Source organism: Sphaeramia orbicularis, chromosome 11, assembly GCF_902148855.1.
Source record: "Sphaeramia orbicularis chromosome 11, fSphaOr1.1, whole genome shotgun sequence".
Lineage (NCBI taxonomy): Eukaryota > Metazoa > Chordata > Actinopteri > Kurtiformes > Apogonidae > Sphaeramia > Sphaeramia orbicularis.
In genome coordinates, this window is record NC_043967.1 from 56,228,256 (window position 1) to 56,245,999 (window position 17,744).

The 17,744-nt window shown below is 37.6% G+C and overlaps 1 protein-coding gene across 1 annotated transcript in view; it reads left to right on the forward strand.

Annotated features, from left to right (window-relative positions):
* Nucleotides 1-12,200, forward strand: part of LOC115428443 (ectonucleotide pyrophosphatase/phosphodiesterase family member 2-like) — an 89,431-nt gene extending 77,231 nt beyond the window's left edge. The window contains 1 exon segment of the mRNA XM_030147492.1: nucleotides 11,677-12,200. Within this exon segment, the coding sequence (XP_030003352.1) occupies nucleotides 11,677-11,847 (171 nt within the window). The 3' untranslated portion in view covers nucleotides 11,848-12,200.
* The last annotated feature ends 5,544 nt before the right edge of the window (nucleotides 12,201-17,744 follow it).

A 17,744-nucleotide genomic window follows, 5' to 3' on the forward strand; every position in this document is an offset into this window, starting at 1 on the left:
GGTTTGATATGTAGAAATAGTTCCTCTCTTTATATCAGAGAGAAATGGGAAAAGAAGCTTGGGGAAGAAATAACTGAAGAGGAATGGTCTACCATGTGTGAAACGCAGTGCACATCCACTAACTCCAGGACATGGAGAGAGTTTCAAATGGAAAAATCTGATTCCATATTTTATTACTCCTAAAATCAGGAGGGGAGTGGTAACAATCCAGCAACCATGCTGGAGATCATGTGGACTCATGGATGTAGACAATATGCATGTATTTTGGGCTTGCCAAAAGATAAAACTGTATTGGGACAAAATATGGCAGACCTTTAAAAAAGAATAGGAATATGAAATACCCAAATCTTGTAAGGTACTGTACTTGGGACTTTTGACGGGTGAGGTAGTACAAAAAGAGGATCAGTACCTAATTAAAATATTGTTTTCTGCAAGTAAAAAGTCCATCACAAGATTGTGGTCCAAACTAACAGCCCTGACCATGGACCAGTGGACGTGCACTGTGGAGGAGATCTATGTTCTAGAGAGACTGAGACCGCTTCATATACTTTATGAAGTTACCCTTGGCAAAGCAAATTTGTTCAGCACCAAAAGGAACCAGACTACCATTCTACTGTTAGGACACTGGACAAGACAAGTAGGAAAAAAAAAAAAAGTAGTGTGAGATACTCCCTGGTAAAATGTCCAAATAAAAGAGAATACACAAGCAAAGGTGTTAGAAAAATGTGCAATGATGACTGGGAGTACAGTTGGTGTGGGCTGCTGCCTTATCAGTACAGACAGCTGCCTGTCAGCCAGCTGAGCCCATTAAAGAAGAGATAAGAAAAAAAAAAGAAAGAAAAAAAAAAAACAAACTGAGACCGCAAGATCACAACTGGATAACAAGTGGGAAAAATGGACAAATGATAGAAACCAGGAAGAGGACGCCACCACCAATGACTTCTACTACCAGACATCAGGGACATGATGATTCATCGCAAGGTTGAATACTCACCATGTATATGTGTTTCACCTTTCCACTGTAATAGTTCAAGAAAACTTTAATAAAAAATAAGTTAAAAAAAGAAAGAAAGAAAATAGGCTCCTAATTAGGGCTGTGTATCAGCAAGAGTCTGGCGATACAATACAAATCACAATACTAGGACCACGATTCGATATATCACAATATATCATGATACTGTTAAAAAGGCAATTTTTTATTGGTTTTGTTTCTATTGTTTAAATGATTATTTCCTTGAAGAATTGAATTACACCAGAAATCTGCACAAATAAGAAACACATTTTTATTCGATCAGAACAGGATCTGATGTTAAATCACAAAATGTCCTGTGTTCAAACTGAAATTCTGTTTACAGACATTACATTTTCAGATCCTGTTCAAATGTTCAGATTCTATTAGTTCACAGCTAACATCAGAACATTATTTTAGTTCAATCTCAACAAAGGAACTAACATTATTGAATAAAAGAGTTAAATAATAATAATAAATGAAATATAAACAAAAAAGAAAAATGAACCTCCACCATATCTGCATTTGAATAAATACCTAAAAATATCAATACAGTACTTTTTAATATCGATACAGTATTGTGAAATTAAATATCAAATATAAATTTGTTGTTTGGAAATCAAAAGAGAAATACAGAAGTTAAGGTAAGCACTGATAAAGTAAATATAGAAAGAGTAAATGACATTAAAGTCAGTAGTTTCTTCTGCGCAAAACTTTACCCATGTTTACTAAAATGTCGAAAAAACAGAAGTGCATAATGTTGGTTTTTCCATTAAATCACAAATGCGATGATTTGTTTATTATCACGAAATGACACCAGAAGTCATTCCATAAACATGGGGATGAACGTAAATATGGTGTTTATTTACAGATATATAAGCAATAATGAGCACAGTATTTAAAGTAAGACATAAATTACTTCCTGTAGCTGCATTGGTTTAATAAATGGCCACGATTCATAATGATGTTTTTATGAAGATTTATTTTCTCTCCACATCAGACGAACTCCAACATAAAAATCCCAAAACAGCATGATAATGTTAGCGCCATAAACCGAATGCAGAGCCGCGTTTCTTCTTCAGAGTCCGTAACTGCTCTGCATGTCTTCACGCACTCTTCCCAGAATCCTCTTGTCATGGACCCTTTTATGACCTTTACGAAACAAACTCTTAAATAAAATGGAAATAAAATGGAAATACTTTTTTTAAAGGTACATGAGGCAATATTTCATTTTTAAAGCACAAGCTAGAAGTCATTTTTAAACAAAATACAGTCATGAATTTAACACTTAATACTCTGTTAACACTATAACCACTGTCCTCTCTAATGACCACGCTGTCTCTCAAACAGTTACACTTCAATATAAAATACAGAAATTAGTCTCAGAGAGAATTTAAGAGGGAAACTTAACTGTAAATAGGAACGAACAGATCAATTAAAGTTAAACAAAAAACAAAAAAACACAAAGCAGTTTTAAGTTTGTAAAGACTTAGACGGTGTTGTCATTCAGATTTGCAACTATATACAAAATGAAATGTCTTTGCATTTGTTTATGTTATGCATTAGGCAGACGCTTTTTCCAAAGCGCTTTGCTCACTCCAGTATAAATATAACAGAATAAAAATATAGAATATAGACGGTGAAATGTAAAATATGTAAAACGTACACAGTGGAATATAGGGCCGTGCAAAAGGCAAAAAACAGTGCAAAGTACAGTGCAAATGTAATAAATGTAATAAAATACAAGTTAAAAGTGCCAGTTGTGCACTTTAAATAAAAGGATGAGGAAAATCATTTAATCCAGGAACCCTTATGATGCAAATGTTTCAAAACCCCAGAATACGATGGAAATTTCACAAATGTTCAAGTACATTTATGTTCCTTCTATTGAGTCACAGTTCAAGATGCAACCTCTGAGCATGCTGTAAACAGACATATTCCTCTTTGCAGCCTGCAGGTTTATTCTTGTTAAAATGTACAAACCGGTGTTAAATAACCTTCCAGAAGTTCAATGACTGATGTGCTGCCAAGTGCTGTAATCTGTGTGGCGCAGTGCAGTTCTGCAGAAAACACACTGAGCTGTACTTCCACAGAATGGAGCCCCTGTGGCTGTGCCTGCTGAGATAACAGCACAGGAAGCAGCCGTGTGTCCTCTGGTCTGGAGTTACAGTGTGTGTGTGTGTGTGTGCTGTGGTCCGAGCAGAAAACAGTGGGAAGAACACTGGGAATACTGGGAACACTGCACCTGCTGAACTCTGCTGTCCTCCACTCAGATTAGAAAAGGCTTTGTCTGCTCTCTTTGTCTGAGGAACGTACAAAACAATATGAACTAGGGAAGAATGTCGGAGAGTGCAGACCTCCACCAAGGTCACATCACCCACCCATCCCCCATCACTACCAAAATTTAATCATGTCTTCCTTATGCCAGTATCAACATTTTACTGAAAAGTTCACCAAAATCCATCCATAACAATGGGGTGGGTATTGTGTTTTTTTGTTAAGTAGAAAATCTAAAAAGATTGTTTTTTTTCTTGTCAAATGTTTTTTCTTCAAAACAAACATTTGACCTGAGCTGTAGAATCAGAATCAGAATTGCCTTTATTGTCATTTGACAGCACAGTACAATGTACAGTACATCAAACGAATTAAGATCGATGATTAGGGACACCGAGCCCGCTGCAACTCCAGTCCGTGCTGCCACAGAACCTGGGACGGTCATGGCTCAGATGGTAGAGTGGGTCATCCAATAACCGAAGGGTTGGCGGTTCAAATCCCACTCTGTCCGTGTGCTGTTGTGTCCTTGGGCAAGACACTTCCCCCTCCTTCCCTCCAGTGCTGCTACTCACACTGGTGTATGAAATGGTGTGAATGTTCAGTGGTGGGAGGGGGCCGTAGGCGCAGACTGTCAGTCTGCCCCCCCCAGGACAGCTGTGGACACAGATGGAGTTTACCTCCACCAGAGGGAGGATGTGAGAGTGGATGAAGAATGGATCCTCTGTACACGCTTTGAGTATGTGTTCATAAGAAGTACAGATAGAAATCTAATCCATTATTATTATTAGGGATGCAACCGATACCACTTTTTCCAGACCGAGTACGAGTACTTCCATTTGAGTACTTGCTGATACCGAGTACTGATCCTAGTCCTTAGTAATCCCATTCCAGGTTGTTCGTGATCCTTTGTAAATGTGCTTTACTGTCGTTGTCATTAGTCTGACTGAACAAAGTGCTGCTACTGACATTTAATGTGTTGGAATGAGCGTTTGTCAGTTAATCCACCAGGGGGCGCCGCTCTGAATTAACCATACTGGACAAATACCACGAAGAAGAGGAAAGTTTATGAAGAAGAAGAAGAAGAAAGTCAGTAATACCAAACCTGTAGACGACAGAGGAACACTACTGTGATACTAATGTTAGTGTTTTCTCTGTAAAGTTTAAAAGTTTAGCTTCAGCAGGAAGAGAAAAGACAAATGAGTGATCATTTTCATTTCACATCCGCTGGCGGCGGTCCGCACCGCTCGTACTCCTGCTGGTATTCTCCATCTGGGTACACATCCGCCAGCACCTGGAAAACAGATGAATGTACGCAGAGGACGGACAGAACGCTGCGTCTGTATCTGTCTGTGTCTTTAATGTTACTGTCAGTCAGCGTTACTTTGATCAGCCTCATTTCTTTGGTTCCATCTCCACACTCTTCACACTCACACACATTCTTCCTCCTCCTCGTACCTGCTGCACTGAATTGGGAATGGCAACACGGCTGTAAGTGGTATCGGTGCATTTGTATCAGATATCTTTTATGAGTACAAATACAAATACACACACTGAGTATCGGAGCTGATACCCGATACTGGTATCTGTATCGGTGCATCCCTAATGCATCCCTAGCTGCCTGGGTCCACTACTGTTCTCCTTATATATGCTACCCACTTGGAGATATCAACCAGAAAACATAATGTTAGCTTCCATAGCTACGCGACGACACACAAATATACATCTCCGCAGAAACCCAATGACGTGACAGCCATCCATTCCATTACAAACTGCCTCACAGCAATGAATCAGTGGATGTGCAGGAACTTTCTGAACTGAATGAGGAAAAAACTGAAATCCTGCTTGTTGGCCCAAAAGCAAAAAGGGAAATGCTGATGAGTAGGATGGGCAAACTCACTTTCCTGAATCAAACCAGAAGTGACAAGTCTGGGAGTCATTATAGACTCAGACCTTAAACTTTAAGTCCCACATAAAGAAAGTCAGTAAAACGTCATTCTTCCACCTCAGAAACATAGCCAAAGTAATGCCGGTTATAAATGGAAAGGATGCTGAAAAACTGGTCCATGCTTTTATCTCCAGCAGACTGGACTACTGTAATGCACTCCTTACAGGTCTCCCAAAAAGCAGCACAGACAGACTTCAGCTGATTCACAACTCTGCAGCTAGGTTATGAACCAAAACCAAGAAGAGAGAGCACATTACTCCAGTGTTGGTTTCCCTGCACTGGCTACCGGTAACCTACAGAACTGATTTTCAGGATACTACTCCTCACGTATAAAGCTCTAAATGGAACCGGACCAAGTTACATTGCAAACTCACTGATCATTATGTACAAACTAGAACACTGAGGTCATCAAACGCAGTTTACTAGCGACTCCCAGAAATATTACAAAGAAAATGGGGGACGCAGCCTTTACTAACTAGCACCAAAGTTATGGAATACAATTCCAAAAGACATTAGAGAAGCCAGTTCACTGAATAGATTAAAACCAAATTAAAAACATTTTTATTCTCATTAGCCTTTGAAAGGAGATAAAAAATGGGTCCACAATTCAGGAACCAGGAATGTGCGGTTTTTCATTTTTATTTTATTTATTGTATTTCTGTTTTATTTTTATTTATTTTTTTATTTTTTTATTTTATTTTACTGTATTTCAATTTCATCTTATTTCTGCACTTCAAAAATTCTATGTATAATCAAATATTTCAATGTGCGCTGCTTTTATTTTTATTTTATTGTATTTCTCTCAAATTTCATCTTATTTCTTGCACTTCAAAAATTCTATGCATAATCAAATATTTTAATGTGCGCTGTTTTATATTTATTTTTATTTTATTGTATTTCTAATCAAATCTTAATGTATTTTAATATTGTATTTTTTTCAATCAATGTGAAGCACTTTGGGCTACAAATTTCTGTATGAAAGGTGCTATACAATAAAGTTTTTTATTATTATTATTATTAATTAGTATTATTTATTATTAAAACCCTTTCTTTGAAATTTACAGTGAAGACCAGAGAGGATAATGCAAGCACACATATAAGACATCATATAGTTTTCACACATTACACGTGGACACATGCTGGAACTTTTTCAGTGTATTTGGTAGGATTTGGGGGGCAGGGTGAATAAACAGTTCAAGGACAGACAAGTTTGGAGTGGGGAGGGGGGAAGTGTGTGTGTGTTGTGTGAGTCCTTGGAATAGTTGTGTGCAGATAAGAGACACAGAGGGATGTCTTCTGTCCTTCAGTTGTTGCCAGTCCTTATCAGTTCACTCCCTACTGTGTCTTGACCATGGAATTGTTTTGACTGCAGGAGGAGCAGATTAGAGAAAAATCCAGCTTCTTTTTCAGCTCTCCAGGGAAAAATCTGACCAGGGAAAGACTTGATTTTTGCTTAATTTAGGTTATAACTCACATTTTTGTTAGAAGTGGGCCTCAGCATTACTCCTCACTTCAGAGCAGAAAGGTCTGTACATAGTTCATATCATTTTCCCTCTCAGTCCATAGTTAGCCCAAGCCCCTCCACGGTCTGTCCAGCGATGTAATCCAACTTGTTATGCGATTACCCAGCTCGTCCGGCCCACATCTCACACACTATCCCCCAACTGCGTCACCACCCATTGTAATTCACTTGTCACTAACCGCTCCAAAGTGCTCTGCTCTGCAGAGGCTTTTAACCCTTAAAGACCCACAACTACTTTACCATCAACTTCCAAATGTTGTTTTTTTTTTCTCTCTAGATCTAACATTTCTTAAGGGATTTATCACCATCCATTATAATGTTATCCTTTGCATTTAGCATTTTTCAGTGTAATCAAGTATTTTCTTATATTTAAATCTTGGATCATATAGATGTTCAAAAAGCTCAGAGTAATTCAAAGGTCAGTAAATCAACTAACCTTTGATTTAAAATTTTTTTTTTTTTACCTAAACACCACATATTAACTAAAAACCACCGTTAATGACGTAACACCATCATAAATGAACTAAAAACCACCTGAAATGACATAAACACCATCATAAATTAACTAAAAATCCCCTGAAATGACGTAAACACTATCGTAAATTAACCAAAAACCACTGTAAATGACCTAAACACTATCATACATCGTACTTAACTAAAAACCACCCTAAATAAATTAAAAATGATGGTAATGAACTGTAAAACTGTAAAACTAAACCCAAACCCATGTGTAATCCAGCTCCACAGGATTATGCAAGTGGATTAGATTTGTTTAGTCTGAGTTTAAAACATTCAGGATGGGAAAAGATCCAGATGTAAGAGCGGAGGACGTTCAAACACAAACTGGTCCTCTGCTGCCTGTGGGCACCACTGTTATTCAGATAAAAAGAACAGTGTTTAGATAGAAACCCACTAACGCCACCACCTTTAAGGCAGAAGTTCTGTCAATAACACTGAGCTGTACTTCCACAGAATCAACACATATACGTTCTAATCACAGTGGCGTGTGAGGACGTGTTTGTATATTTTTGTGGTTTTCTGTTGATTTCCTATGGCGCTCAGTTCCTTCCATTTGTTTATTATTACTGCACTTTTCAATGAACAATACCATGTTTTTATGACTTCCAAGGAACAGCAGGGGTTATGTTTTCATTGGGGTTTGTCTGTTTGTCTGTTAGCAAGAAAACTCAGAAAGTTACTGAAGGATTTGGATGAAATTTTCAGGAAATGTTGATACTGGCACAAGGAACAGATGATGACATTTTGGTGGAGATGGGGAGGGGGAGAACTGGTCTGCCTCGACAGAGGTCTGCGCTCTCTGAGTACTTTTGTAGTTTTTGTATAATTAATTTTTTATTGACATTCTGCTCTAAATGCCAGAATAATGTAGTTTGTTTTATGAAACTAGAAAAGTACTCGGAGACCGCAGACCCCCGCCAAGGCAGATCAGCCCCCCCCCAACTGATCCTGTAAAACCTGCCGTAAAGATACTCACTCATATGTTAATAATGTGTTGCGGTGAACGTTACATCATATTTAAGGTGCAGTGATTGGGATGTTCTGTTATGATGGGAACACTTGGCTCTATAATTAGAAGAACTAAAGTGCATCAGGTGTGGTTTTAACGGCAGGCTGGTCTTAGTAATTACAGCTGTCATCATCTCATTTACATCCAAACTTGAAACTTCAGACAGTTTTGGACCATGATGCACGGGGAAAGTGAAGAGACTTTAGACCACAGGTGTCAAACATGCGTCCCGGGGCCCAAAACCAGCCCACCAAAGGTTCCAATCCAGCCCTTGGGATGAACTTTGTAAAAGTGCAGAAGATATGAACAGCCAAGGGCGTCAAACTCCAAAATAACAGCATAATAACCTAAAAATAATGACTCCAAATGTTCCTCTTGGTTTAATGTGAAAAAAAATTACATCATGCCTCCAAATAATGGCAACACCAATTTTTTCTCTTTGATTTATTGCAAAAAACATTAAATTTTGATATCCTTTAATAATAAAACATCAAAAAACCTGAACAAATATGAACCAAACTTGAATGTCTAAAGAAAAATCAGTGTAATTTTGACAATATTCTGCCTGTTTTGTGTCTTGATAGATCTGATCTGTAACGCACATGTAGAAATCATAAGTTGAGGTGTAATGTTGATCAAATTTTTCTCATTATTTCTTCTAATTTTACTTCAGAAATTTCAGGTTTTTCAGGTTATTCACATTGTTTTTGTTTGGATAGTTTGTAAAATGTAAATGATTTCATAATTTATGTTATTTTTTGCATATAAAAAAATTTGGAGTAGTCATTATTTATAGGCTATTAGCTGTTATTTGACTGGTCCGGCCCACTGGAGATCAAACTGGGCTGAATGTTCAACCTGAAGAAAATGAGTTTGACAGCCCTGCTGTAGACAAACAGTCGAGGACAAAATGGTTAGACGACCCCTTCTTTTCTTCAGTTTCTTGTTCATTTTAATGCAGGGTCCAACTAAAGGTCCGTTGTTTTGGACAAATATAATGATACCAACAAACTAGCTCATAGTAGTTTAATTTCAGAGCTTATATCTATCCATTAACATGTTTTCTTTTCCTGTCTGTTTGAAGCTGTAGACACATTAACCTGATTTTCGTCGGTCGTCGTCAGTCAGTCTGTTGAGGTCGGTGACATGAGTCTGTTGCGTTCCGTTCCATCGGCCGTCGTTACGCCGTCTCCGGTCTTTTTGGCCGATTCAGTATGTGTAATCGTCCACGTCCCTGTTGTTGAGTCGGACCAATCTGATTGGTGGAGGGATAGCCCTGGACTAGTGAATCACTAGGCGCTTTCCATCAACCCTCAAATTGCGCAAATATAACTTCGGCATAAAAATGTACCTAATGGAAAAAATGACAGTTTTGCCAAAAGACTCGTTTTCAATTAAAAGTTTTTTGTGCTGGGAAGAGGTGGTTTTTTGGGTGTAGTGCAAATGGTATATCCTGCAAAACTGCAATGGAAAGACCTTTTTTTCGCAACTAGAGTCAGGTGAATTAAAAAAACCGTAATGACCTAAAAAACCATTGTAAAATTAACAAAAACCACCCGAAATGATGTAAACACCATCGTAAATTAACTAAAAACCACCTGAAATGATGTAAACGCCATCAAATTAAAAACCACCGTAAATGACTTAAAGAAAAAAAAATATATATATACATATATATATATATATATATATATATAGATAGATAGATAGATAGATAGATAGATAGATAGATATAGATATATATAGTTTCTGTTTGGTAACCACAGTTACCTCAGTGCAGATTGGGCTGCTTGAATGACATCAGTGTTAGTTTTTCGTGGTTGCTTTGACCTGTTTAAAGAACCTGGGATCCACCTGGTTTTCACCTTCACTTTCTCATTGGGTTGACCCTTTTTGTTTTTTTTTGCAGAACAGTTAAGACAGATGTCATTCATTCAGCCCAAACTCCACTGAGAGACAAACATGTATATTTGTCATAATTTCTGTTGTTCTGTTCTTCTTTTACTGCTCGGACCCACTTTAGATCATACTGGTCTGAATGTGGAACTTAATCTCAAATGCTGTTAATATTTTCATTGTGTAACGTTTGACACCCCCCCCCCATAGATTATTAAATTACTGATGTTGTGGAGGAAATAATGCGACGATACAAACTTCTGCGACATGTCGGCGAAAGGAAACATCTGTGTGTACATGGAAAGTATCTTATGCGTTGTTTATCTTTAATGGTTTCAGAGATGAACCATGATGGAGACTGATTTCAGTGAGACGTGACAATGTGCACAGACCAGTTTGTGTGGGAATGTGTTGCTGCTTGTGTTGTATTTAATGAGCTCTTCTGCGTCGGGCCAACAGTCTGATGCATTAAAGCGTCTGATTGAAGGTAAATGTCCCGAGGCCTGTTCGTATCTCATCTCCGATAACATCATGTCAACCCCACCATCAGGGAACTCATCCAGCTTCAAACTGGAGCCAGTTTATCCAGCATCCATCAACGCTGATGTATTTATAGATGGCAGATTATGTTTCTACACTGCAAAACAAACCTGTCTTCACAGAAATGAATGTTTTCATTTTACACATCTGGAGCTTTTGGATCCCAGTTTGACAAAGACACCCAACCTTCTGGCATCTGGGTGAGCATAGAGTCGCAGAAAAAATATTAGACCATCCAAAGTCATCAGAAACAGTGGTTATGTAGTCCACTACTAACCTGGTGTGTCATGTAGGGATGGGAATCGAGAACCGGCTTTTTGAGAACGGATCCCATTAGCTTGATTCCTTGGAATCGTTTGCCTGCTTAATGATTCTGCTTATCGATTCCGCCTTCATTGTGTATGCATGATGACGTCATGCGTACGCTGCATTGTTTTGGTCAGAACGTAGCCAACATGGCGTTGAGGCAGAAACGGTCCAAAAAGTGTAGGGTAGTGTTTCTCGACCCTCCTCTTGTGTATCTGTGGTGTGTTGTGTGTGTGTTGTGTTGTGGTGTGTTTCTCTGACCCCTCCTTTGTGTATCTGTGTGTTGTGTTGTGTTGTGTAGTGTGTTGTATTGTGGTGTGTTCTCTGACCCCTCCTCTTTGTGTATCTGTGTGTTGTTTGTTGTGTAGTTTGTTGTGTTGTGTGGGTTTCTGACCCCTCCTCTTTGTGTATCTGTGTGTTGTGTTGTGTTGGTGTTGTGTTGTGGTGTGTTCTTGACCCCTCCTCTTTGTGATCTGGTGTTGTGTTGTGTTGTGTGTTGTGTTGTGGTGTGTTTCTCTGACCCCTCCTCTTTGTGTGTGTTGTGTTGTGTTGTGTGTCTGACCCTTCTCTGTGTTGTGTGTGTGTGTTGTGTTGTGTGTGTTGTGTTGTGTTGTTCGACCCTTCCTCTTTATGTGTGTGTGTGTGTGTGTGTGCAGAACCTGGAGGATGAGTCCCAGTGGGTGGAGGACCTCCTGAAGCTCCACACAGCCCGGGTCCGGGACGTGGAGATCCTGACGGGTTTGGACCTGTACCGCTCCACCAACCTGACCTACACCAGCACCCTGAGCCTCAAAACCCACCTGCACACCTTCGAGAGCGACGACTAGACACACGCACACGCACACACACACACAGGATGAGTCCTGCCGTTACACCGCTGGCGTTCGACCCGTGGTTTAATCTGGAAATGAGAAGATCCACCAGTTTTAATTTAGCTCCAAATCCAAGTAGTTCCATGGATTGAACAGGAAGCAGGAGGAGAAGCTCCTCAGGTGAAGGAGCGTTCCACTGTTTTCACCTCCTCAGCTCATTCATCTAAAGCCCAGAGTGTCATTAGGATCTGTTTAGAGCAGGGGTCTTTCAGGTTCCACATTCAGCCCAAGTTGATCTGAACTGGGTTGGACCAGTCAAATAATAACAGAATAACCTATAGATAAAGACAACAGCAAATTTAGGTCTGTGTTTTAGTGCAAAACCCCTTTAAATTATGAAAATGCTTATTTTTTATAAACTATCCAAACAAAAGGATGTGGAATAACCTGAAAAACTGAAATTTCATTAGAAAAATCAGTGGTAATTTTCTCAGTCTTCTTCCTCCACTTCTCATTAGTCCATGTGCATTCTGGATCAGATCTCCAAAGACACTAAACACTGAGGAACAGGAAGAAAAGAGTTCAAACTGGACTGACTTTAATACAGACATTTCAGGTTGGACACATTTGTTCAGGTTAGTCACATTTATAGTACAGGATAGTTTGTAAATGGAAGTATTTTCATAATTTAATGTTATTTTTTTGTACTAAAGGAAAGACAAAAATTTGAAGTTTTTTGGCTTAATTCAAAATTTTTTGGCTAAATTCAAGATTTTTTTGCTAAAGTCAAGACTTTTTTTTGCTTAATTCAAGATTTTTTTGCTACATTCAAGATTCTTTTTTGCTAAATTCAAGATTTTTTTTAACTTAATTGAACTTTTTTTTTGCATAATTCAACATTTTTTCCGTAATTCAAGCTAATTTTTTTTTTTCTTAATTCAATTCAAGACTGTGGAATTTTTGCACTTTCCAAAAACATCTCACGGGCCACACTGGACCCTTTGGTGGGCCACCTTTGGCCCCGGGCCATATTTGGGGAGACCCCTGGTTTAGAACCGGTGGAAGTTCTGTAGAACAGGGACATCAAACTGCAGTAGGGTCAGGTTCCACAAACAGACCAGGACAAAAAAAAGAACAGAGAAGAGATGAAAAACATTCCATTTATAAAACAAAACAAAAACAGCCTGACAGTTCTGAAAGGAACGAAGTGTAATTGGACCAATTTATCATTTATACATAAACATAACATTTAATAACAGGCAGAATATTGGTACAATTACATTTAATTCTATGAAGATGTTCAGGTTTGTCACATTTTTTTATTCATGGCCCAATGTGATCTGAAGTGGGTCGACCCAGAAAAATAAGAACCTATAGATACTGAAAAAAAAAATGGACAAAAATCAGAAACATGAACAGAAATGCACAAAAAAATGAACACAATAAATAATAAAATGGGTACAAACATTCAAGAAACATGAACAAAAATTACAAAAAGAACAAAATAAACAACAAAATACGCAAAAAAAATTTAACACAATAAATAATAAAATGAATTAAATGGGTACAAACATTTGAGAAATATGAACAAGAATAAGCAAAAATTACAAAAGACAAAATATGCACAAAAATGAACAAAACAATGTTTGCGATTAGAGGCTAGCGTGATTAACGGTTAGGGTTAGCGATTAGCGTCTAGCCCGATTAGCAGTTAGGGTTAGCGATTAGTGGCTAGCGCATTGACACGCCATCAAATGGCATTAAATAACGCGAAAGGGTGAAAATATGAGGGAATACATTTTAAAAAAGAACAAATAATAAAATTAATAAACAGGTACAAAAATTTGCAAAAGATGAACAAGAATGAACAAAAATTACAAATACAACGAACAAAACAAACGAGACCAAAATATGCACAAAAATGAACAAAACAATGTTAAAATTGCAGTTCATTCTTTTTTAGACGTTTCATGTTCATATTTGTTCAACTTATTCACATTTTTTTATAAAAGGATAGTTTGTACATGCAAATATTTAAGTAATTTTACTTTTTTCACTAAAACAAAAATGTGTATTTGTCATTATTATTTCTAGGTTCTCATTCTGGTGGTACTGAACTGGTCTGATCCACTTCAGATCATTTTTTATTCACAGCCCAGTTTGATGTCAGTTGGACCAAACCAGTAAAATAAGAACAGAAGAACCTAGAAATAATGTTTAAAAAAAAAAAAAGACAAAAATTTGAGAAACATGAACAGAATGAACAGAAATACACAAATAAAGAACAAAATAAACAATAATATCAGTAAAACATGTACAAACATTTGAGAAACATGATGAACAAAAATTACAAAAAGAACAAAATAAACAAGAACAAAACAGGCACAAAAATGAACAAAATAGTGTTAAAATAACACATATTTCTCTTCAGACATTTCCTGTCGTTCATATTTGTTCAACTTCTTCACATTTTTTGTTAAAGGATAGTTTGTAAATGGAAACATTTTCGTGTAATTTTACTTTTTTCACTAAAACAAAGAGAAAACTGTCTATTTGTCATTATTATTTCTAGGTTCTCATTCTGGTGGTATTGAACTGGTCTGATCCACTTCAGATCATTTTTTATTCACAGCCCAGTTTGATCTCAGTTGGACCAAACCAGTAAAATAAGAACAGAAGAACCTAGAAATAATGTTTAAAAAAAAAAAAGACAAAAATTTTCATGTAGTTGTACTTTTTTTCACTAAACCAAAGAGAAAACTGTAGTTGTCATTATTTGTAGGTTCTTATTCTGGTGGTATTTAACTTTAGATCGTGTCAGTCAGAATGTGGAACCTGAATTCAAAGGATTGTTTGGATCTTCAGTGTAATTTTTGTATTTCATAAATCCGTCCCATCGGTGGTGATCGGAGTTTTGGTCGACGGGCCGAATGTTTGACCCCCCTGCTTTAAACCGAAAGGACGTATGGATCGACTTTAACGTGTCAGAAACCGTTAGTGTTTTATTGAGTCAGTTTTATTCTAATATTCTGAAGTCTGTTAACCTTTAAAGACCCAGAGCTACTTCTGTCAGATCCACGAGGAATTATTATCCATATTTAACCTTTATTAACGATTACCATATTAGGCCGCATTGGAAAAATACAAACACCTGTCACTACCAGAATAAAGGAATAATATATTAGACGAATAAAGTTGTAGTTTAAAAAAAAAACCCTCATAATGTAATGAAAATATTGTCGTACTTTTATGACATTAAAGTCGTAATAATAAGAGAATAAAGTTGTAGTTTAAAAAAAAAAACTCATAATTTAACGAAAATGATATTGTGCTTTTATGAGATTAAAGGGTTAGTGTATCTGTTGGTAACTGGATTTTCTTTTCAGAAACAAAAGAAAAACTACTGTTTGATTTTTGTTTTAAAATAGAAGAATTCAAATTGAATTTCAAGGTGTAAGAATCTTTGTGACCTCAATGGCATTCGCACTCTATCCTTGAAAATGACAACATCTGGTCTCAGAAAATGAAAAAAACTGCTGTTTTTAGTCCATTTTTCCATTTCTGTCAGGTAGTAATTTTATGTTTTGTTATAAGAGAAAATGAAAATCAATCCGTTTCTTAAATGGCTTAGAGTCTGGTTTCGACCAACTCAGTATGTTAAGTGTCATGAGATAACTTTTGTTAGGATTTGGCGTTATATAAACAAAATTTGATTGATCCATCCATCCATCCATTTTCTTCCGCTTATCCGGGACCGGGTCGCGGGGGTAACAGTCTAAGCAGGGATGCCCAGACTTCCCTCTCCCCAGACACTTCCTCCAATTTGATTGATTGATTGATTAAATTTGGTTTATCTGTTTTGACAACACAAAAGAAAAACACCTTGAAATTCAAGGCAAGGCAAGTTTATTTGTATCGCACATTTCAGCAACGAGGCAATTCAAGGTGCTTCACACAGGACATTGAAATACATCGACAGGGAAAAAGAAACACATTTAAAACATAAAAGAAACATGTAAAAGGTGATGAAAAACAGCAAGTAAGAGAACAAGACATAAAATCCAAAAAAATAAAAACACATATTAAAGTAAGAGTTGCAATGCAGAGTTTCGAAAGAGAATATAAAATTTAAAAAGTCCAAAGCCTTTTGGTCAAAGGCAGCAGTGAACAGCTGAGTCTTTAACCTGGACTTAAAAGAACTCAATTCAATTTTAATTCTCCTATTTTAAAACAAAAATCAATTAACCACTAGTTTTTCTTTTGTTTATGAAAAGAAAATCCAATTACCAACAGATCCACTGACCTTAAAAGTCAGAATATTTTGAAAATAAATTTGCAACACTGCGATAAGAAGTCATAGTTTACAAAGTGTAATCCTTAAGCCTTGTTGATGACAGAGTTTTCGGTTCCAGCGCGAGCACTTCAGTCAGTTCCTCCTCCAAATCTGTTCAGGTCTTACGACAAAACAGACTCAAACGTGTGCAAACAGTCTTCAGAGTGCTTCGACTAATGCTAATGTGTTGATGGTGGGCGGGGCTAATAGTCTCAGTATTTGGTGGGCGGGGCTAATAGTCTCAGTATTTGGTAGGCGGGGCTAATAGTCACAGTATTTGGTAGGCGGGGCTAATAGTCTCAGTATTTGGTAGGCGGGGCTAATAGTCTCAGTATTTGGTAGGCGGGGCTAATAGTCTCAGTATTTGATGGGTGGGGCTAATAGTCTCAGTATTTGGTGGGCGGGGCTAATAGTCTCAGTATTTGGTGGGTGGAGCTAATAGTCTCAGTATTTGATGGGTGGGGCTAATAGTCTCAGTATTTGGTGGGCGGGGCTAATAGTCTCAGTATTTGGTGGGTGGGGCTAATAGTCTCAGTATTTGATGGGTGGGGCTAATAGTCTCAGTATTTGGTGGGCGGGGCTAATAGTCTCAGTATTTGGTGGGTGGAGCTAATAGTCTCAGTATTTGATGGGTGGGGCTAATAGTCTCAGTATTTGGTGGGTGGAGCTAATAGTCTCAGTATTTGGTGGGTGGAGCTAATAGTCTCAGTATTTGGTGGGTGGGGCTAATAGTCTCAGTATTTGATGGGCGGGGCTAATAGTCTCAGTATTTGGTGGGTGGAGCTAATAGTCTCAGTATTTGGTGGGTGGAGCTAATAGTCTCAGTATTTGGTGGGCGGGGCTGATAGTCTCAGTATTTGGTGGGTGGAGCTAATAGTCTCAGTATTTGGTGGGCAGGGCTAATAGTCTCAGTATTTGGTGGGTGGAGCTAATAGTCTCAGTATTTGGTGGGTGGAGCTAATAGTCTCAGTATTTGGTGGGCGGGGCTGATAGTCTCAGTATTTGGTGGGTGGAGCTAATAGTCTCAGTATTTGATGGGTGGGGCTAATAGTCTCAGTATTTGGTGGGCGGGGCTAATAGTCTCAGTATTTGGTGGGCGGGGCTAATAGTCTCAGTATTTGTCCTTTGTGCGTTAGCCCCAGGTGACAGTCGGACTTCACAGAATGTTCCAGTTCTACTTTATCAGACCAGTGGGTACGACTGTATTCTGGAAATGAGGATAATTTTACACCTGTTTTTAAATTAAGACGTTTTTCTCGTAATATTATGGTTTTATTCTCATAATATTATGACTTCATTCTCGTAAAATTACGACTCTTTGTATTCGACTTTACTCTCATAAAATGACAGGTTTTGCTTCGATATTGTACGACTTTATTCTCGTAGTGACAGGTGTTTATATCTAATTTGCCGTTGTAATTAAGTGATTTATGACCATTTATTCTAATATTATTGTCTGTATTTAGGTTTTTTTCACTGTAAATCCTGTTTAGTTTCTTATACATAATGTGGATGTTCATTCATACTCAGAGTAAATTCAACTGTTTTTACATCCAAACAGATCCAACTGAATAAACAG